A 23,791-nucleotide genomic window follows, 5' to 3' on the forward strand; every position below is an offset into this window, starting at 1 on the left:
ATTTTCCAATAAACGTTCTCAACTTAATTTAGCATCTACTTGAAAGCAGAAACACATGTAAGAAAATGTTTTAATACTTGGAAACAAATTCAGGCATCAAGGGCTTAATCTATAAATCATATTGTTAAAGTACATTGTGTTTTGACTTTCCTTGAACTAAACATGAGCCTTTTCATTACTTAAACATGTCAGAAAGTTGTTTGAAAAGCTTTTTTTTTTTTTACTTAGGATGTTTTCGAACAAAACTCTGCCCAGCCCCAGTGGCTTTCTTTGCAGAGTGCGTGTCCCATTGTGTCAAAACTGATTTACCTTAAGTGGCCAAGATTTTATTTCATCTCAGGACTTAAGCTGCATGCCTCGCCAACCCTTCCTTATCACTGCTTCTTTTCATGGTTCTCTACAGCTTTCCAATCATCAGCAAACCTGAAAAAGAAGAAGAAAATGCCTCCACTGAAATACTTTGGGGATCTGAATGCCCTGGGAGGGAGATAGTGAAGTGAAAAGGGCTGGTGTAATTATGTTTCATAATAATAATATCAGGATATGTTGCTTCCTATTGTAGTTAAATCTTGTATGTGTGCAAGACTATTCAATTTAGGATATTTTGCACATGCTATTATTTAGATGAAAAACAAACAGTATGTTTTCATTAGATAGCATCACTGGGATTTATTCACCCAGCTGTTTATGTGGTAGTTGCTAAATTAATATTGAGGTAAGATAGAACCAAATTACCCTCTGGGATAAGCCTAAGTGTAAGATGTCTTTGGTCACAGGCCCTTCAAGGACCTGTTTCAATTTTAAAGTGGAGGAATAAGATTCAAGACCTTGATAACAGCAGCATCCCAACAAATGTGGACAAAACACTTGATCTATTGTCTCTATTTTCTAAGAAATACAAGTGTTAGGATTCGTGCACACACACACACACACGCACACACACACACACACACACACACACACACACACACACAGAACTTGACCTTGAGGTGAGACATATTTTGGCAGCTACTTTTTTTTTAACAAGTAGGTGAAAAAAAAGGAAATATGGTCAAATATGTGAAAACGAATCACAGTGTTGAAGTGATTGTTTTATTCATTTATTGTGTTTTACTCTTTATGCTATTTCATTTATTGTATTCACAATCTCTAGTTTGCTTGTACAGCACTTTGGTCTACCAAGGTTGTTTTAAATGTGCTAATAAAGATTGATTGAATTGAATTGAATTGGTTTAATCTGACATTGCATAATTATTGTAAATACTATATGTTTATGTTCAGTTTTCATATTCAGATAATGAATTATGTTACTTTTCTATATCTCAGGGATGTAGCTTTAGCAGCACATAATGCCGTAGAAGTAGAATAGGAACATTGTGGGAATACTACAGGCAGCAGTGAGTTTCTATCATCCTCTTAAGTTGTCTTTTTTTACTGTTACCTTGAAAATGGAACTGGCAGTTATGTGCGGAACTTATAGACTCTAATGTAGTATAACATTGATCACAAAAGAACTTACAGAGACAGGCTTTAAGTTATAGAGTGTATGATTCAAGTCTACCTCCTACTTCAGTACCATGGACAGCGGCATGGATTTATGCATACACAATACCAATAGTACAGTGGGTTGAAAAGGCTGGATCTCTCTCTAAGGACGTAGAAGAGAAGCTTTCGCATTATTTTGTAAACAAGGGGGGAAAGCATTGGGAGAATGATGTTCCTACATCGAGTACAATTTTACTGACTATGAGGATCAATGCCAAGATTGGGGCCCACAGTGAGCTTAGACTCCCGAGACACTTTCCCTTTAAATGTCTTCTTCAGCTGCATGGATTCATTTGCTTTGATACCTCATAAATGTAAGATTTATATATTTGCTTTCAATGCAGGTTCTGACTCAAGAAGGTAAACAAATGCCATCATTCATTTAGGTTCAAAGGTTGCAATTATAAGCATGAATACCTTGCAAATTTGAAGGAGACATACAGTATATGGCAAGGCTAACAATAATCTTGTGAATGTAGAACTGGCTGGATGGATTAGAGTAGATAAGAGCGCTAAAGCATAAAGCCTTATTTTCAACTCTGGAGACTGTCTAATCCCTGTAAAACTACGCTCATTACCTCGGTGGAAAAGGGGAGATTTGCTTAATTAAGTTGTTAAGAAACCAGTGAGCCCTGCAGCTGTCTGAGACCACAGCAAATTCCATTTGGGAGAAAGAGCGTGTGATCGACTGACAGTTTGTGTGGGTGCAGGCCTGCATTGTGTGCAAATTGAAATACCCCATTCTACAGGCAATCCTTTCTTTACATTTAAAATTGCTTTTACAAGAATACTGACTGAAGTAGTTCAATCATTTAAATTAGGTTTAATATTAGATCATCATAAAATTAAGTTTCTATCATGTTCTTTCTGAGGTTTTATGACAATCTGGCCACAAAAATGTCTGGTTCAGTTTATAGTGTGCTATTACGAAAAATGCCACCACATTTACCAAGAGCCACATTTGAAATTGTCATAGTTTTTGTTTTGTTTACCACCCGTATCGTATTAAGGTTGTATATTCTTTCCAAAAAAATTAAATGATTTTGAAACTTTGTTAAACTTTATTTTAACAATAACCATCAAGTTCTCAAATAGCCTATTTTTTTTGTTAGTTTCGAATAGATTTATGGTTAAACTGTCTCTGCAATTGTTTTGTTGTGCTATGTTTACTTGTACAACGTTTATTCATTATGGTGTCCAATTCATTATGGTGTCCAATTTTTGTTTGGACACCATAATATATATAGCTTTATATATATGAGCTTCCTAAAATGTGTTTAAGTTTTCGCTGCCATCTTTAAATTGATTTACCTGGTTGTATTCACATGTTGTCAAAAATAGTATGTATATTGTGCATTGCAGTTTCGAGAGTTATTTCCCCCGCAGAATCAAACACTAAGTTACATGGGTTAATGAGATATTTATTTGGAAAACATTGGCCTATACGTAGGCGCCCTACAGTTTTTAAAAATGTGACCAACCTGCTGAAAGCACCTGCAAAGGCACAGGTGAGCTGTAAACGCAGTTATCGCTATCGTTTCTATTTCAACGGCTTTGACACATGAATCAACTTTTAACAATAAAAACACATTTTAATCATTAAAACACCTGTGTTGAAACGTAGGTTATAGGTTACGGTTTGTGTTAATTAAGGCTTAATTGGCCCCAGCTGGATTCAACTAAGCAACAACGAATTAACTAGAAACAAACGGGGAAGCTAGCAAATGCTACCTATCGAAATGTGGCTGCATTTTTTTAAAGGACTGAAAAGAGCTGTAGGTTTAGTCGCATTAAATAGAATTACACAAAGAGGAAGGCTTTAAGTTCTTCAACCTGATTAAATATGAGGTAAATCTTTAAACTGCGGTCAAGTCCAAGCACCCATACCGCACATCCTTGAGTAGACGCGCATCGTGTTTCCATCGGGCGGTTGGCTTCACCGGGGTTTTGCAAATGACGGCTCACTTGACCGCAGCATCTTTAATCAGGTAAGGTGTTTTCGGGTATTTTATAGTTAAGCTATTAACAAGTTGTGAGTGAATGTCAGTTAATGTAATGTCTTTATTGACTTAAGCCCTCCTGAAACTTGTAATATTTGAGCTACGTGTGGCTGCTTGGGCTTCTTTTCGGTCTCTTAGTAGCTGGTTCATTTCATTGATTTGACTCCCAGCATGTTGACATTTAACCAGAGATTGAGTTTTATCAAGTTAGCTTACACTTTGCACACTAAGGCTGCCTCAGTAACTAGCAGACTAATAACAAACACAGGCTTTCCCACACCACTGTTTCTTTTCTTTTCTTCTTTGTTCATACTTTAGTTTAGTTGAGTAGAGCCTTGAACTGTCTTATTTACTTGCTGTAAGTGTATGTATTGTACTCACAATATAGGCTGATTGTTCACTGCTTTATACGTTGTTAAATAGAAAGATTGATATCAGCCATTAAGACATTAAGTATTATTTTTAGGCATAAATTGAAATTGAATATCAGGGTGACAATCTGTTTTTTCTTCCTGTCCATCAAGACAGTGAAGCTCTTCTCTTTACGCTCTCACACCCTGCTTTTATTTCCCTGTCAGTGCCTTCCTCCTCCAGTCTCTTCACATCCTGACAGTTTTCTCTCTCACTTGATTGAAAAGTGCACATGATAAAACGCCTGGATTCCCGTATATATAGAGCAGTTTCAGTGTTTATTAAGCATGACAAACTCACACATCGTACTTATTATTCCCTTTACATCTGTAGCCCTTTCCTGTGTATGTGACATTAATGTGGCTGAATTAGTTTCCTCTTTGGACATTGTTGTGACCACACTGCTTTGCTCACTCCTTTGCTTTTTTTCTTTTTTCTTTTAGTTTTCCTGTCTTTGTTTTTTGTCCTCAGCTATCCTTTCAACCTACATCCCTCCTCGCCTTTACTCCTCCGTCTCCACTTCTGCTTCACTTTCCATGACAGGCAAAACCCCCTCCCCGACCAAGTCACCACTTCTCTTTTTCCCCCCTCAGACAGTGTCCCGTTTTGCATGCATCCATCACTCTGTTTGTGTTGAGACTTGAAAGGTGGAAATGTGAAAGCTCTGAGAGACAAATGAGAGCGAGGGTGGCGGTGTGAGAAGAGGAGGAGGAAGAAGAGGAGAAAGGGGAGGAAACATATTCAATGAGAGACTCGCCTGTGGGGAAAGAGCAAGCTAGGAGAGCGTCGTCTTCCCTCCTATCTTTCTCCCCCTCCCTCTCTCTTTTCTTCTCTCTCTCTCTCTCTCTCTCTTCCTCTGTGCGAGCATGTGTGTTGGTGTGTGCGCCTCCCGTCTCTCCCGGCTCGGCTGTTGTTCGCCGCCGCCACAGAAGAGCTGGGAAGAGGAGGGAAAGCAGATGTATCTGGCCAGAGGAAAACGGGAGGAGTTTGGATCGGCATGCGAGATTAACCAGCGGCTCTGATCATCAGCGACTCTCTCTCTCTCTCCCTCTCCCCCCCTCTCCCTCTTCCTCTCTCTCTCTCTCTCTCTCTCTCTCTCTCGCAGTGTGTCTCTCTCGCTCTCTCCTTCTCACTCACTCGCACACAGCAAACACGCACACGCATCTCAAACACACAAGTGCGCTCTCAGACTTGCACACAGTCGCCGGCTGGATGTCTCTTCGCTAGGGCGATCGAGAGAGGTGCTTAGGCTCGTCATTAGTTGTGTGCACTGGGAAACCCTGAGAAGCTTGGACGTGCATGTGTGCGTTTGTGTCCATGTGCATGAAAGCGACACCTTGTGAAAGAGTGTGCGTGTGATTTTTTGTTGTTGTTTTTTTTTTTTTTTTTTTTAATGGAGATGAGTCGAAACATTAAACACACTGACGCAGCTTTGATTGGCTCGCGGTTAAAGTGACTCTCACCTCTATCTGTGAGTGTCAGAGAGGATTTACCCTGGGAATCGAGCAGTCACAGAGGGCGACAGGAGAGAGGGGGGGCTTAGTTTAGGATTTTGGAAGAGTGTGTTTGTTGGTGGTGTAACAGCAGCTACAGGCAGGCTGGCACCCACAGTAACTTTCAGCTTGAGGGAGTGATTGAGAGCGGAGAGGAAAGGGATGCCCTGAGGGAGCATCTTTCCTCTCCTGTCTTTTACTCACTGTAGTAGCTGTTTGGTTTGTGGAAGTCATGTTCACTCCCTCTTCTTTTTCAGGTGTTTCCTGTCCTTATATTAGTTGTCAGCTCTCCTACTGTCTATTTCTTTTTTTCTTTTAAGCTCTTTTTTTTCTCGCCTCTGTTTCTCTCCTTTTTGCGCATCCTCGTGCCATCTTCTTTCCTGCTTCATCAAAATGCTCAAATATATATTTTTGGGTCTTTTATTGCTGTTCCTTCCTTGTCTCTGCAGGTGAGAGTGCACCAGGGGCTCCCTGGCCGAGGGGCTGGAGGGCTGATGATGGATCTGAAAGAGAGCTGTGGCAGTCGGGGGAGCCAAGAGAGCTCCAGCCTCCACCCGACCTCCTGGCAGGCCTTCGCTCACACCAGCACGCTGCACGGCCTGCGCTTCGTCTTCCCTTACGGTCAGCCCAGCGCACGCCGCTTCCTCTGGGCGCTGGCCCTGCTGGCCTGCGTGGGACTGCTAGCCCTGGAGAGTGCCGAGCGCCTGGCCTACTTCCTCTCCTACCCTCACGTGACCAGCTTGGATGCAGTCGTTTCGAGCAGCCTCGTCTTCCCCGCCGTGACCATCTGCAACCTCAACACGTACCGCTTCAGCCGCCTCACGCGCAACGACCTGTACCACGCCGGAGAGCTGCTGGCCCTGCTGGACGTTCACCTGACCATCCCTCAGCCGCACCTCGCCGAGCCCGACGTGCTGGCGTTTTTGGAGGAGAAATCCAACTTCACCGCCTACAAGCCCAAGGCGTTCAGCATGAAGGAGTTCATGGAGCGAGTCGGCCACGACCTCAAAGACATGATGCTCTACTGCCGCTACCAAGGCCAGGAGTGCAGCCACAGCGACTTCAAAACCGTGAGTCCACTCATGTCCTCTTTTGAATGTCAGCTCTGCTCTTGGATCAGTTTGGGTCAAAGCGGCTTCAAAGCTCTCAGACGAGTCCGCCTCTGAGGTGCTCGTGGGAGCGTCTTCTGAGTCTCGCAAGGTCTTCCGGAGACGGCTGATGTTTTCTTTTCCTCTGCCGGTGAAACGACTTGATGTACGCTGATAACTGCTCTTTCCCTCCCACGCTGCTGCTCTGAGAGTTTCCTGCTGGCTTTGCTCCCTGGTTCTCTGCTGTTTGGCTGCACAGGTTGACTCCCCAGCTTTGTTCCGCAAATGTCATCTCCGCTATTGCCTTGTTGTTGTCTTCAGCTTTCACATGATTTGAATTGTGCTTACTTGCACATGCATTACTGCAACAATTCCTATCTTTCAGTCACTGGAGGAAAGTTGTGTTTTTTACTGAATGTGTTTAAAGTTGAGTCCCTGTAATCCCTCTGACATTTCATTTATTCCTCCCGAGGTTTTCTCGACAGTTACTCCGAGTGATGTTTTTGTACCTGTTGGATTGGTTGGTAGAGCAGACATTTGAATTTCTTGGATGCTAGTGTTAATATCTTGAATTTGACTTGCTGTTGGGTAGGCTCATCATTCTGCTGTTAACCTTGTTAAAACACTGCGCATGAAACTCCAGGATATGTGCAGAGCCACTTGTTGTCATGTTGATGAAATGTTGTCTACTATGTTTCAGAGATTGAACAGAAATGCTAATTATTCAAGGCTGTTTTGTTTTCTCAACTTTTCTTACTTTTTTTTTTTTTTTTTTTTTGGCTGATCATTGCGAGCAATTTCTGGCAAAGTTGATTTTGACACCACAACACAGTTCTGAACACCCACTTGTTGCATCGTCAGACTCGCTCAGACTGCTTGTTAATCAGGTCTGTCGGTGCAGCTGAAGAGCACATTGCACTCAGCATGTGAACGCTCCAAGAAGAATGATTCAAGCTTTTATACAACGGAAGAGTCTCTCTTGAAAACTGAGCTTTTGGATGAAATCCTGCAGGTTATTTCTTCAGTGACAATTTAAAAAAAAAAAAAAAAAACAACTTAGAAAAGTGTTTTGATTTGCTGTTATTTTAACTGGCAATCAAAACAAAGAATGGCGTTTCTTCAGGAGCACTCGGAGTGGATGTGACACTTTTAGAGTTTTGGATGTAGTTATTATAAGATCGTGGGCAGACTTGTGATTTTGCATAAGCATCCACTTGTTTTGTTACTGTTGCATTATTATTGCCTGGTAATTTGCTTTAGGTGCCGATCTTTCTTTGACTGCACTCTATTGCTGCTTAAAAAAGGACGTAAATGTGACCAGAGTTTTGATTGTTTTTTTAAAGCAGATCTGGACAAATACCTTAAAGAAGTTTAGAAACGAACACACATGATAAATACCTCGATTCAAAGATCCTTAATCAAGACAGACGCACTACAACCCGAGTCTAAAAGGAGCACTGTTGACACATTAAATCAACAGATGTTGTGTACTTACTTTTGACACCTTGTTTTTCTGAAGCTTCTCTGATACATGCACATGAAGCTAAAGATATCAGTTTGGTACTCCTCGGATTATAAAGAGGGGATTTCTTCTTCGAACGAGGTGTGACTATCACTTTGATGGTGTGACAGAGAGATGTTTCTTTTTAGGTTGCACGTTAGTGTTTGATCACACACACACACACACACACACACCCACCTTCTACAGGCTGCTTCTTTAAATCACGACCTGCTCTGTCTGTTCAGTTCTCAGCAGCAGGACTGATCCGCCTAAGAGTGTGTTACACACAGATATATTACTCTGTATCAGATCAGTGCTGGGTGAATCCAAATCACCAACAGGAGGTCTGTCTTCAGCTGAGTAGAGATGCCAGCTTCAAAAAGCAGCAGCCCAAAGAGCTAATTGACCTATAGCAAGGTTAAAAGAGCTGATAAGCTGTGGGTGATTTCATCTACACAATATGATGCTTGTTATTGGGATGGTTAAAGCTGCACTTACAGAGAGAAGCTTCTTATTAATGCCTTAATCTTTAACAGCACTCTTTGCTACTTAAAGGAAAAAACCCCCACAAATGCTTTCTAAGAGATTTGATGATGTCCAATGGGAGGACAGTGAAGCATTTTGTTTTCCTATTGATGAATCAAGCAGGGGAAAATGACGCAGGTGTTTCTGAGTCAGAAAGCTCGCACGTCTGAATCATCATCGCCCCGTGTGTTTACGTTTACCACACGCATGACGTTAGCATAACCTCGTCTGCTGGATCGATGTCACCCATGATCTCGTTGTTGGTTTTCTTACATGAAGTTGTTTTATATTTTTGTTAATGTAACAGCCCCATAACATTTAAAAAGTAACTTGAACAGTTACCACAATCAGAAGTGGCATGATGACAGTACCATGTGTTACTCCTCAATCTAGTTAGACAGTAAATATGAAGGGATAAGGTAATGTAATGAGCTGTTGCCTGACCAGCAGCTCGACTTCCTTATTTAAAGCTTGCCCACAGTCCAGGTTTAGATTGATATTAGACAGAACTGACCAGTTATTCATGCGTTATGCAATCAGCACCTTGCCAACACCTCACCCGCCTCGTGGATCTGATGTCCTGTGATGAGCTGTCGTCTTTAACGGGCCACATCAGCACTTCATGTGTGTAGTCCGAGAAACGAGACTTTCTCGAAGTGTCTCTGTGGATGGACATCTGAATGTTTCATGCTGAGAGAAACTCAATGCACTGATGCTCATTGGAAAAAACAAACAAACAGGTGGATCACACTTTGGCTGTAGTGATTGTCTCGACATGTCTTTAGATGGATGGCCCCCCCTGCTGCTTTGATTCATATCACAGAGAGCTTGAAGTGAGCAGCTCCCTGCTCTTGTCAGCCAACATGTGATTCCCCTAATTTCCTTCTGTTGAATCTTCTGGGAGTTAAAACAAAGCTAGCATGGCCTTGACCATGCTTTACCATGCAGCCACGAGTCTCTGTTTGTTCCCCTTAGTAAGTGTCTTACATGTTGTGCGACACATCTTTTGACCTGGAGCTGGGTTCATAGATAATCATGTTGACAGAGAAGCTACTAGAAGGCCCTGTCATCCTCTTTGCCCTCTGCCTGTTGCTGCTGCTGCTGCCGCCGCCGAGCTCCTCCTGACTTCTCCCGACTCCTCTGTGTCGTTTCGCTCTGTTTCTTCTCTCTCTTGTCACTGCAGCGACACACCTTCATCTCTCTGGCCCCCTCCGGGAGGAGAGACGGGAGAAGAAAAAAACACGGAAGCCCCAAAAATAGAAAAAAAAAAAAACCCAACAAAAAAACAAAACGCATGCATGAATGCTCACAGACACATGCATGCAGTGAAACACAAACACACCAGAATCTATACATACATGAATGGGTTCTCACACACACACACACAGGGACAGCATTAGCTTGGCACTCGCGGGACCGGAGTCAGCATTTGACTGACATTGTGATGAATGACCGTAGGGAGGATTGTGGGGACTCGGGAGTCAGTGTGACGTGACTGATGGAACTGGAGCAGAGCCGCACAAAAAGGGAAACGGCCTTGGTGTGCACATTTTTCACCTAGGTGTGTGTTTTTGGTGTTTTGGCGCTTTTTCAATTTATGTTCCTGTATGAGCACATCTGCACCCCACATGGCAGGAGTGTCTCTAAATGGGAACCTTGGTGCTCCTTTTTTTTTTTTTTTCCCAAGGATGCCCAAAAAGAGCCAAATGGAGCATCCTTCCATCCAAGCAGAGCTGCTGAAGAATTAAAAAAAAGGTCTGTTTTCACTCTGTATAGAGATCCCATGAGGTAATTCTGTACAGCATGACGATGTAAGATTTTTCCATCAACCATATTGGTCAAAAGAAATGCACAGTGACACACAAGCAGCCAAACACACACGCCAACATGTTGATCTGCACGGGGCGTGTTCATAGGAGACGGCTGTCAGTCTGCGTGTCACTGGCTGACATGTTGCAGTTGTTTGTCAATAGTTAGTTTCATCCTTTCTTAGTGAGTCAGGAAAAATTCAGCTGAAGACACTGTTCTGTTTCTCTTACTTGATATATTAATGAGTTAAATTAAATAACTATTAGAAAAGAGAGTGTTCATAGTGGCTGTTTAAATCCTTCTAAAATGTGTAAAGTGTATTAATTTAATATTTCTTTTACCCTTACACATAGACACGTCCAGCAGAGATTGCGACTTACAATAAACAACAAAACAGGAAATAAAGGGTTGGACACACAGTGAATTAACAGTTAATGTTTTATTGTGAACATTCAGTTTCCATTGAAGAGAAAAGGAACATGTTTGTCCTGAGCGGTACGTTGAAGTTCTTCAACGAAATGAAATTGGAATGGGCAGGTCTGACCTTGAGGAATCAGAAAGTGAGAAATCAGTTCATTTCTACGAGCCGGCCGTGTTTCCTGCAGCTCTTAATAGTTAAAGCGACCGCCTTACATTCCTTTTGATCAATCTTACTTCGCCTGCGGTAAGTCTGATGATGCAGTCAGATAGACTTGATCGTGTGTCTCGTGTGTGTCGAACCCTTTGACTTCCCACTGTTGGTTCTTGTTTTGGCTGATGTGATTACAGCCATGATTAAACACTGATTGATCACACTGACTTACCACATCAGCGTCTGCCAGAGAGAATCAGCTCACTGGGCTCAGCCTGCGCTCGCTGCGTGCTTCAGCTATATGAACACCCCTGGAGCTCTGCAGGCCAGCAAGAGGACCCCATCACAGATCAGCCTTAATGTGAAACCTGATAGCAGCCGGACCAGGAGCTCTGCATCACACAGACACTAATTAGCCACTTGTCTTTTTCCCCTGACCAGAGCCTTGTACGAACAGCACTGTAAAATGTAATGATGCTGGCTGTTTACAGCTTCAGCAATTAGCCTTTACACACAACCAGTGGCTTTAGCACTTTGCAGGCGGATTATTGCATTACTAGTCTCTCCATACCTCCACCAGCAGAGCAGCACAGGGAGAATCTGGTCAAGTCTGTTCTCCAGCCACTCCACCTCTCTAACTGCATTTCATCACTTTCACAGTCCCCTCCAACTCAACATTTAAAAGCCCAGTGAATCATGTTTAGCTTTAGTGCAGATAGTGTATTAATTACTAATGTGGCATTATCATGGCATTTCACATTCCCGGCAGGCATGATGTGCCAGTGTCTTAAAGGGCGAGGAAAGCACCACTGCCACCCACAAGCCTGCCTCTCCAGAACCCCCCCTCCCCGAGAGGCTCGAGCAACCTGTTCTGTCTAACCAGCTCGGGAAGAAAAGCTGGAGAGCAGCCACAGACACAGCTCATGTGGTAGTAGACAGTGCTGGATTATGGTGGTCTGATGATAGAGTGCATGTTGAGACCTTAAGGAGCAGGCTGTTTTTTTCCCTGAAGGCTTTTTGTTTCTCCACCGCTGAATAAGCAATAACTGCTACAGCTTTTGGGAGACACTTCAAATGATTTGTCATGGGTTCATAAAAGGTTTGATTTGGTTGTATTGTATTTGTATGTGGTAGTCCATGGTAATGTCACAATGTTGTTTATGAATAAAAGGAAAGAATTAATACTTTTTTTTTTTCTCAGGATCATCAGTTAACTAAGAAGATATTTGACCCATGAATAGATTTTGACAGTAACCATTAGTTGAAGCCGTTATACCCATAAAAAAAACAAACAAACAAACATCTGAAATGACAGAGTAGCTGTCCCTCTATTGAATGACTTGTGGGACAAACTGAACTTAATGTCACACAGTATGTTGAATGCAACCGCTTAATAGAGAGGGTTGAGCTTGAAATGGACATAAAACAAGCTGCTGCTTTGCCCTGACTTGTTTGTTTACTTGTTTACTTCACTGTGCAGTGAACAGAGTACAGTGAGTTTTGTGGAAGTCCAAACATTTTGTTTATTGTTAGGAAATGTTCTTTTGGCATTGGGACACGTGTGATTGTCATCACATGTTGATAACTCCTCGCTGCAGCTCCAGAGTGTTCCTGGAGTTTTTCAGTGTCGACATATTCTTTGTAAACATAACGTTTCCTCAACACGTAACCTGCTGTGACACAAGTCCTTCGTATCCTTCCTTGGAAACCTCTGAATTTTGTATACCAGCTTCCACAGAAGCTTAATGTGCTCAAACCTCTGACTGAATGATTCTGTTATTTCAGCTCAAGTGTTTTCTTTTTCTTCTTCTTTTGAAGCAGTTTTGTAAAAAGAGGATAAACTAACTCCAGTGATGATGATAAACACAGTAGTCATCAGTGGAGCTGCTCCTGTACAGATGTGTACATAAACAACGTCCTGCGTCTGCTGACATTTCCAGTCTCCCTCATGAGACTCGTGTATTTGTTTGTGCAGGACTGATGTTGTTACCGTGCATGAAGGTGAGACGTGTTGAAGGAAAAACATGATAAAGTGTTACTAAAATGAAATATTCTCCAGGATGACTTGTGGTGGAAAATTTGCTTCTTTTTTTTTCCGTAGTGAATCAAAATGATAAAAACGTAAACATTTCCTCGGCTTGCTGACAGCTCTGTGGATTTTATCAACACAATGGTCCAACATGTGACTGCATGCTGTCTGCAGAGATAAAGCTCCTGTGCTCTCTGTGACCCGCACTGTTTTTCCATTACCTTTCATGTCTCATTCGTTCCCTCTCCTTAGTTTACAACACATTGTGCAAGTGGAATAATAGATGCTTGAAAAACAACCTGGCTGATAGACCGTGTTATCGTCCCTCTTTTCCAGCTGCCTCTTTATTTGAACAATTCTAAATGTTGCGTTTATTGAACTTACAAATTGCAATCGTTTGATTGATGATGTTGATTTCATGACTGTGAAAAAAGCATAATTTAAGTTGAATCTTGACTCATTGCTCAGCACTAATAGAAGCTCTTCATGTCTTACCGTGTGTCCAGATGTCTTCCCTCAATGTAGCCAGTAGTGTTAAAATAGCAAGCAGAGGTTGGTCGCCCTTAAATACCCTGAGACTTGCACTTTAGACCATGCACAAGAGAATCTGTCACTATTGCCCTTATACTTCAAATGTCAAGCTACTCCTTCAACACTTTCACCTGCCGGCTCCTGCTGCCCCCGTCTCCAGGTACGGCCTCTGTCAGACTGGTGTCAGGACAATGTGAGCTCTTTTTGTCAAAATGACGCCCGTCTGCAGGACAGCGTCGCACGAAGCCACAGATTTGGCCCACAAGGTGAAAGTCAAACCGATTCTCTGTCTCTGCTCTGACTTTGTTGACCAGAGTTTTCCCCTTCACTGCGTTTGAGCCAAAGCTGCCATTGTAGAAAAGAACGGCGCACGGTTTAAATGTTTTTTTAATTGAATGGCCTCAAACCATTCAGCACGATAGATTTCTAACGTTTGGTGACTGCGTTTCCCCTCACTGCTCTGATCAAACGTGTCTTCAGGAACAGAATCGGAGCAAGAATTCTTGAAACTCTACTGCATACATCTCCCAGCGCCTGGTAAACACTGTGGAGCATCAAACCGCTGACAAACAGATATTTAGCATGTCGCTGAACAAGTAAATGGTGACTTATTATTAGGCTTGCATACAACAGTTGTGCATGAACACAAATACAAACTGCTAATGCTGTTCTATAGTTATGAGGATTTTTTTTTTCAAGTCTGTTGCAGAAATAGTGTCCCATGTAATGTGCACATAAATACAGCACTCGTTAATTCATGGATGCTCAAAGTCAGCAGCTGAGAACAAGTATTCAGACCAGACAATCCAAACGTGTAAATCCACAGTACAAGAAAACCAAACACCAATGCACAACATTGATAGAAGGAGCTTAAGTATAAACGCCACATTTTGTTGGTGTCCTGGTTTCTTTTTTTGGGTGAGCTGTCACCACAACTTCACTGTCGCAGACACGTTTCTATAATTCTAAATCTGCTTTGAAGCTGCAGCTTTGTGACAGTTTTCCTTTGATTAACTTTGCATGACAGTGACAGAAAAGCAAGGACTTGTTACTTAAGAGTAGATGCAGTCTCCAGGCTGAAGCGATGCATGTGCAGGTTTGTATAAATACGACCGTCTCTTAAAAGTAAACGCTTTGATACAAAGGTTTACCGAAGGCTGAGTGTGTCAGAAGCACTCATGGTTTTGGGATCTGCTCTTCCTCTGCCTTTTACTCATGAGTGAGAGAGTTGTGAGAGCCTGACCCCAAAACTTCATGTTTACTGCTGTTTAAAATATTAAAATCTTGTTCTGCTGAGACCGCGTAATATCTCTCTTCCAGCTGTTTTCCCTGCATTGCTCTCTGGTCTGTCAGCCGTACTGTGAAGGAAATAAAACAGAGGTGGCTCTAACATAAACACAGTTATGCTTTGCTTTTTTTTTTTTGTAATTAGAAACTTCCGAATAAATGGACATTATTATTATTATTTTTTCATCATCTCTCGCTTTAGTCTCCTCACTTTTAGTACCATTGCCCCAAACCTAATCTCCGGTTGAACACTCCTTATGGTGTTACCATGGGGACAACACTGCAGCATGAAAACACAATTCAAAGCACAGGCGGCACACAGCGTGCACCCATTTCCTCAATTAGAGGAAAAGTAGATAAGGCAGTGATTACAGTGAGTTTCAAACATCTCGAGTACTTATCGAACACCCTGGGAAAACAAAACACAAAAGGCCTACTCGGATGTTTAATATGACGCCTCATATTTACACAATTTCTGACCTTTCCTTTTTGTGTTTTTTTTTTTGTTTTTTTTTTTGTGTGGATTCAAGCCCATGAAGGTGTTTTAAGAGCTCATGAGCGATGAATCTTTTGCTTTGATTAATCGGTTACACATGCATGTCTCTACTTAGTCTACATTGAAAAATGAAAACAAACTCACCTAGGTTTTTTTTCTTTTCTGCTGCCATCATCTTTCTCAGTCTAATATCATCTTCCTAAATTTCTGTCTGCCCTTTTTTTTTTTTTTTTTTTTTTTTAAACTTGCTGCTTAGCTTTCACACTCACTCCTGCTTTGCCAGTTGCCGCCTCGCTTTCCCTGCACATTCATTATTCAAGGAGCAGTTGCTTGGATGTCCAACGATCTGCATCCAAACTCCATCCTGAAATACCACATGCAGCACCGAAGGGTAACTCCAACCATTAGTAACTGTCTCTCTCATGCCACGCTACAACAACACTTCCTGTACCGCTTGCAGTGATAGCAGCTGGTGAGAGCAGAGCATCCCTGTGAAGCAAATGTGGCAGCTCATTGTCAGCATCCGCGGTGTGAGGTTGGCTGTTGTGGCATATGACTTGTATAGAGTATGTACTGACAGCAGGCAGGCAGCAGAGGCAGTGTTTTATCTGAGCTCAGCATGGACACTGACTCAGCGTGAGGACTGCTGGTGGTTGTGTGGGGTTGGGGGTGTCGAGAACGATGACCTCAGTTCAGGTATGTGGGTTAATGTTGCAGCTGGATGGAAGACAATCGGCTGAAACTACATCAGTGACGCTGAACCTGACGTACCTTTTATCGGAATCCAACCCTCATCCCACTTTAAAAGAATTCTATTTCCAGCTTTCCTTGAACAGGATCGCCCACGCCTTCAGAACGTGTGCAACGTGTGTGTCAGGACTGAGATTTCCTGTGTTATCATGGTGGGTGTCAGCCATACCCTCCCCCTCTTTCTCATGGATCATAAGCTAAGTCTCAGTGACGCTCATCAGGTTTAATGAGGCACTCATTTGCACCAATTCTCTCTCAAACCACTCTGGAGAGTTAGTGGTGAGAGAGAGAAAAGTGCTGCTTTTCATACTTTTTTTTTTTTTTTTAATAGAACAACCTCTTGTTGTTCTAAAAAAAAAAGGATCCTTTCTTGGAACCTTCTGAAGCCAAGAAGGACTAAGCTCTTAAGACACAAAATAAGGAATGCAATGCAAGTCATATTTTACCACATTTGACATTGGAAGCCTTGACAAGATCCAGAATTTTTTAAAGCAAGAAATTCTATCTACGAGCAAAAAGGGCTAAAATGTCTAACTCTGAACAGATTTAAAAAAAAAAAACGGGCGTTACAGTTATCAATTCTAGACTGCACTGTGAATTTGACATGGCAGATAAGAGGGTCTGCAGGATTTTCCAGTCAGTCTTCACCAACCAGAGGTTCAGTCTCCATTGAAAGTCATTAGCCTATTCATGAGTGAGGTTGCAGTGTCAGTGGACGCAATTGCACACCCCTTCACGTCTCTCTCTGCCTGTTTGTGTCTTCTCTTGGTTAATATCACCGAACACGTTTCATAAAGGAAACCTTCCACTGTGATTCTGTCATTAAAACCGTGCGTGGAGGAGGCTTGTATAGTTTATAAAGCAGCGCATCATAACAAGCCATATAACCAAGATACTACAGAATCACAGCAGCAGCAGCCAGCTGCAGAAAAAACGGCATTAAAAGGTCGATATTTAACACAAGCTGTAACACCTCAATCAAGAGTGATGGACCATGTGACATGTCTCTCTCTCTCTCCTTAGCCAATAAGATGCAGAGACTGTTTCAGACACTACGAGCAACTTGTTCCTGGGGAATATAGAGTGAGCGGAGATGCTTTGCTAGTTAGATGATTGCAGATGGGGCTGTAAATATTCCTTGGCGGCCGAGCTCGTCTCTGTAAGGGAAACGAGACTTATGCTTGGAACCAGCTAAAGTTAGCATCCTTATTGTTGCACGTCCTGTGGCAGCAAGCTGATCTGACGTGATCCACTATCAGGGGTTGTAGTTAGCTAACACGTACTGCCTCTTCTTCATCTGCAGGTCAGGGTGCAGGAGAAGATCAGAGAGACGATAAGCCCCAGCCCTGTCCTCAGTTATGAGGTTGAAAGTGCAAGAGGGGATTCGGCTGCTCACTCTGAGGTTTTAGTGGGGGCAGAGCAGATGTGATGTGATTCCAGCTCGGTCTCATTTGCACTTGTGCTGCTTACTTAGCATTTAAAGAAACATCTCTCACCATGTTGGCAGGATCCTAACATCTCTGTTCTCTTAGTTTGCATTATGAATTCCAGGTTATTTAAATCGATTCCTCCTAAAATGTTAAGGTTAAGAAGACTATTAACCCTTTCATAAAAACATTTTTTTTTCTGGCTAAGTCTGAGATACATCCATGTTTGATTACTCCTGTACTATTTCTGTCTGTATCAGCGGGATTGACCAAGAAGATATTCAAACTAGCTGGCTGCAGTGGACCTTCCAGCTCTCAAAACGTACAATAAGACCCACATTTCCATTCGGCGAGCTGTGTGCTTTTCTATGTTCTTTTCTTTTCTGCAGCCGTCTGTGCTCATGCCTCACTTTTCCGCGGGCACACTCGGCACATCAACTCCACCTTGAGGCTACATTAACATGAGGTCTCGGATGTCTTTGGAAAACGAGACTCTTGGTTCGCATGTTATTAAAGCTCATTAAACTGCATTGCAGTGTCATAAGCTATTTACTCATACGTGCACAACAAGAGCAAAAGGCCTCTTAGTTACAAAATAAACGAACACAGACAAGCTGGAGTACTTCAGCAGAAGTTCTTGAACATTGAGGGAGTTTTTTTTTTAGACGTAATGAATTCAGCATTTAGATGCACTTTGAGTTTTTGCACAGTGATACAGTCTCAGTGTTGGGCCTCCTTCATTTGGATGTTGTATTAACATACATTCCCCTTTGCAACGTCTGTGCTGCATGGCACTGCTCGTTGTCAAAATATTTTCGGCACAAATCAATGATTATCTTTTCTTTTTACCCACATCCCTGTCACCAATAGGCACGCTCACATTCACTCTGAATCAAACATCTACGCTTTGAAATATCCTTCCTCTGACAGCTGCCAAGACATTTTGCCTGCAGGCCTTATAATAACCACTGCCCCATCTTTGATCAAATCTGCATGATCACAATCAATCATGATCATAGTCTTTCTAAACAAACTGCCGCTCTGTTCGTTGATAATAAGATTTAACAGCCAGCTTTCTCCCCCTTTCTGTGCCCCCCCCCCCTTCCAGGTCTGTTTTATTTCAGCCTGAGGACATCCGTTTAAAGTTGAAAAGCAGCTGGTAAACCAATGTAGTTCATACCGAGCAGGTCCATTAAGATAGGATCATGCCATAGGGTAGACTGGGGAAGGAGAGTCAGAGGTTGAACCTTGAATCGCTCAAAATATCCAGAGGTCAGGGTGCTGATGGGGAGGATTTTGGTTCCACAACTTAAAATCTAATTGACAGAATTACAGGAGGGTAATGTCAAGATATAAAATGAGGTGTGGAGATAAGGTAATGTGAAAAGCTATGGATTAAAGGAACTCAGACTGCATGGGGAAGTCTAACCTGTAAGAAATACCAATCATGGTTTCATGCCTCCAGATTTTGATTTGTGACATGTTCAGCAACTCCTAAAGCTTTTGGGATCTTGCCCATTTTTTTTTTTTTAGCAGTTGAAGGAAAATTTGACTTTTTTTTGCATAGCTTTAGTACATATTTAGTCTTTTGTTTTACTTGTGTATAGCTCTCTCTCTATATATCTATATATTTATTCCCAGTTACTGCCCAATAGTTGTTTACATCTGTTCATCACTGTATGTAATTCTGTTCACATAGTTTGATCACGGTCCACTTACACCTCCACTCTTTATTTGATATATTTAACTGTCATTTTGAATTTTACATTTAATTTAATTTTTAAACTTTACTTTTTGTCGACGTTTCTTCGTCTAATTTTAGTATACCTGCACTGTTGTTCATTTACTGCTCTGTGTGCCTTTTGAATTGTCCCCTGATGACATAAAAAGTTTTTTGAATTGAAAAAGTTGACACAAGAAAGATGGCTGTCCCTCATGTGAAACCTTGTGACTATGCGATCACATCATAGCAAGCAATTTGTACAAAAGATGACGTAAAATCAAATGTTGGCTGCTGCTTACTGTAATGTCAAACCTCTTTCCTAGAAGTATAAATTGGATATATAGCTGTCGAGCCGCCTCCTGCTCCATCATGTGACTGTCGAGGTGGTCGTAGCGTCCTGAGGCCTTTTTGCTTGGACGTTGATGTCGACCCATATCACTCGTGACTTCACTCATGAAAGTGGTTGGTGTTGTCCCACAGTGAAATGCTTCATCTCTCATAAACACCGAAGGCTTTCTGCTTTGGTCAAAGCCCTTCTGGCTGAAAAGGTAATTGCATTCGATTCCTTTTCATGCTCCACAAACCTTTCAGTAACCCCGTGTGACATGCGGATGGGGAAATTGTCAACCTGAAGACACTACTTTCACCATGAAAAGATGTTCCATTCTCGGTAAACGTTACCACAGTGACCTTTCTCCCTGAAGGTAAAAAACATCCCTACTATGTAACACATCCACTGGATCCTCGAACTGTGAGTTTCTCCTCTAATTTATCACCCGTCTCTTTTCATATTTTATTTTTCTATGTCACGCCGTGCCTTTGAAGCAAATCTTTTAGCCATTATTTAATGTTTGTTGTTTTCCCAGAAATAACAACCAGCGGTTTTGCTTCAGTGCGTTCATCAGTAAGAAATGAGCTTTTCATACTCTCGAACAAAGATGACAGGTGGTTGTTGACTGTGATGGATGATGACTGCGGATTAATTACAGGGACATAATGTATTCAACATTTCGTTTTGATTTCAAAGTAAATGTTGAAATTGAGTGCGGACCAGTGAGTGTGACTCCCCAGCAGCCAAACGTCACATCAGCGTTTTCCAGCACCGTGCGCTGAACTCATGATGGCAAACGTTCATCTGCTCAAGTAGAGTTTGTCATGTTCCGATTATAAAGAATGACTAGACCTCAATTAACCATCTGGTTTCTTCACTCGGGACCAAAAATCTAAATTTGAAAGAAGCAATGATTTGATATTTATCGATGACATTTTTCTCATTAGAACATTTTTTTGTCATATTGCCCAGCCCTACGTACATCAATGTGCATATTGATTTTCCTCTGCTCCCTCTTGATGTTCTCACTCAATTAAAACTCGGGCAGAAGCTGCAGTTTACAGTCTTTACATGGACCTGATGTAGAAAGCTCAGCGCTCCTTCATATTAACTGTCTTTAACATGAATGCTTTAGATGCTGGCTCAGCTCTCTTGCTGTCTCTTTACAAGGTCACCATCGCAGCTGTTCACCATCCATTTTCATTTTGGATCCACGAACCTATTGTCTGATCTGTCGCCTGTCTGCTTTTAATCGGTTGGATGCAACAAGCAACAATTTGAGACTACATCACCCACAGCAGTTAGCCTGCTCATGTTTCCCTCCAGTATATTATCGATGATTTGCAGGATTGTTCAGCTCATAATGGGACAGTTTGGTTGATAAACTGACTGCACACAATGTCACTTCATCACTGATTTGTTTTTCTTCCATTTCAACAGTCTAATGTTTTTCTTTGGCATTTTGAATATCTCAGCTGGGGTTTGATAAACTAACTTCGTTCTAACCATTCTTCACTGTCATGAAAAAATAGATTTAATATTTTTTTTTTCGGAAGAAACACAACGCTTCTGAAATGCAAAGAGAAGACGTATTAGATGCATCAGTTTAGTGTCATGTATTCTGTAGTTGTCTCTAACTGAGATTTTACATAGTTGAACCTGATTGGTCAGATTCTAATTGACCAATAACTTTTTTTGCTCATTGATCAATATTCTTATTGCACCACAAAGACATAAACCACCTAATTAAATGTGTATTGTTACTTGGAGTAACAATTTATAGGACTTGATCCATCCTTTTAAACACTCATTAAGACTTTATTATTTTGACCATTAGAGCGATATTACACAAGCCCATTTACAGAACACACTGACAGCCCAACAGTGGAGAGTCTTAAACCACAGACAGCCACTACAAACTACACATCTGTCAGACCACTGACCAAGAAACTACAAGTTTAACCGTCTTCTGACTGACCATTTCAAGATTTACTGTACTTTCTCTCCTCGTCTTACCATTTTAACAAAAACAGTCCTGCTACACCAGCATGGGTCCCTGCCACCTAAATCCAGATTCCATCCAAACAGAGATCCACAGATTGTGTCAAATTTACTCTCAATGCTCCCATTTTCTCTCTGTATGTTCTGTTATGTACATATTTATTTATGACTGTGAAAAAAACTGCCAATAAGGATCCATAATGGAGACTAAATATGGCAGCAGGGCTGAGGAACATGAGTAAGAGAAATCATGTGAGGAGTACACAGAAAGGGGTCATAATTAAACAGCACTGACGTGTCTTTATATTTAATACTTCTTCTACTCTCATTGTTGGCAAAACGACTGTTCTCCCTTGTATTATAGTTAACACATCCTATGTTTCACTTTCATAGTAAAGTTCTTCAGCCTTTTTTCCCCACACACCTCTTCTTTCTTACCGTGTTGAGCTTCATTGAAACTTCCCCTGTGAACCCTAAAGCTGCTGCAGCGCCTTTGTAAAGCGGCTTTAGGTCAGGGGTCGCTGGATTCAGGGAGCAGCAGACACATCCATAACTTAGAGCTTGTGGTTTAAAAGTCAAAGATAAATCTGGAGTGTGTATGTGCTTCAGCTCTTCTCTGTATTTACATGAATGTACCTTCAGACAGGGAGTCTTCTGCACTCCTCAGATGCTCCACGGTCTTTTTGAGCCATTAATACTCTAAGCACAATTAAATCTACTCATTTACAAAAAGCCCCAAACCCAGCAGTGTGCATGAATATGAATAAACATTTGATACAATACAGATAAAGAGCTGCAGGCCAGCTGAGGAACAATCTAAACACAGGCTTGTGTTTGCACAGAGCAGAAACTGTCTGTGAGGCTGCATGTGAAGGAAAGGTAGCTTCCTAAGAGTTTAGCTTCTGAGTTTTTTTTCACTATGTGCTTCACGCTTTAAAACAAACACACAGGTTATCAACAAGATATGAACAAGTGTTCTGACCACTGGCTGTTTTTACTTCTTTCTTTGCAGCTCTTTGGCTCCCACCACTGTCGCTACTAAATATCTCTAATGAAATCTATCTTTCAGTCATATCCCTTGATTTACAGTCTCCCATCTTATTCGTCCTTTTTGAAACTGACGCAGACTTTGAACAGAAACGAACCTCCTTATTGAACAGAAGGTACGTTTCCTTTTTTGTTTGCTCTTCCTTTGTTGTGAATCAGGTGGACCCAATCGACAGCAGCGAGTGTGTCTGATATCCTCTCTGTCATTATCAGACACAATCAATACACCAGAAACCTCAAATATATCTTGTCTCAGGCCGCAGTATGTGAGGGGAAGACTGCGGCTGGGCTTTTGTCATGCAAATAGATGTAATCATTATTTGATGTGTTATTATTTAAGTGCAATCTTTGCTCACCACCAACGGGTGTAAATCAGTCACAGAATCAACCACCTTTAGGCAGCAGAGATGCAATAAAAAAGGCGGGTTCACTCAGACAATTAGAGCCTGGAGTTTCTAAATATGTTTTTTCCACAGTGTCGGGCAAGTCCACGTCTTCTCAATATGTGTCTGCGCTGTCAAAAGCTGCAGAAAAATGAGTCGAGAGGCTGTCATTAAGGACGACAGCGTGACTCTGACACCCAGACTGTGAGAGAAAACATGAAGGGGAGAGATGGAGAGTGAGATAGAGTGACATTACAGCAGGGCCATCAACACGGAGGGAATAGCTGCGGCGGATAGATGGCTGAGAACACAAGACGAGGCACGGCGGGGAGAACGGGGGGGGAGCCAGAGTACCAGAGAGAGGCTGTTACAATGTACGAGTGAACAAATGCAATGTGAGTGAGATGGGGCTCGGGAGAGACGAGACGACAAAAAAAAAACAAAAAAAGCTCAGTAAAAGCTCCTGCATGCTTGGGGCTCTGGGGGCTTTTCTGAGTGACTCAGACGCTGGTGATTAACCTGTCACTCTCCACTTCCACCTCTTCCTCTCTGCCAATGCACTCATCATCCTCACTTTAGCGTCAATCATCACATCATGTGGCAAAGAAAACACCTCTCGTACTATTTCCAGAGATTGCGTGAGATAACTTTCACCATAGAAACGTACAATTGAAACTGTAACTTAGGAAAAAAAAAAAAAAGGTGGCAAAGTTGATCTTTCTGAGGGTTCGTAAATCAATTTTCCTCAAGTTAAAAATGCCTGTTTGTGTGTGTGCTATACTTTGCATAGATGCTGTTGTAGCCCAACGGCGCCATCATTTATCTTAATCCGAACCTGCAGCA

The 23,791-nt window shown here is 41.9% G+C and overlaps 1 protein-coding gene across 1 annotated transcript in view; it reads left to right on the plus strand.

Annotated features, from left to right (window-relative positions):
* Positions 1-4,649: 4,649 nt before the first annotated feature.
* Positions 4,650-23,791, plus strand: part of asic2 (acid-sensing (proton-gated) ion channel 2) — a 258,681-nt gene continuing 239,539 nt past the window's right edge. Inside the window, exons 1-2 of the mRNA XM_079365344.1 lie at positions 4,650-5,197; positions 5,899-6,519. Coding sequence (XP_079221470.1) covers positions 5,944-6,519 — 576 coding nt within the window. The 5' untranslated portion in view covers positions 4,650-5,197; positions 5,899-5,943. The remainder of the gene's footprint in view (positions 5,198-5,898; positions 6,520-23,791) is intronic.

The sequence above is a fragment of the Symphodus melops genome (genome assembly GCF_947650265.1).
Source record: "Symphodus melops genome assembly, chromosome: 17".
Classification (NCBI taxonomy): Eukaryota; Metazoa; Chordata; class Actinopteri; order Labriformes; family Labridae; genus Symphodus; species Symphodus melops.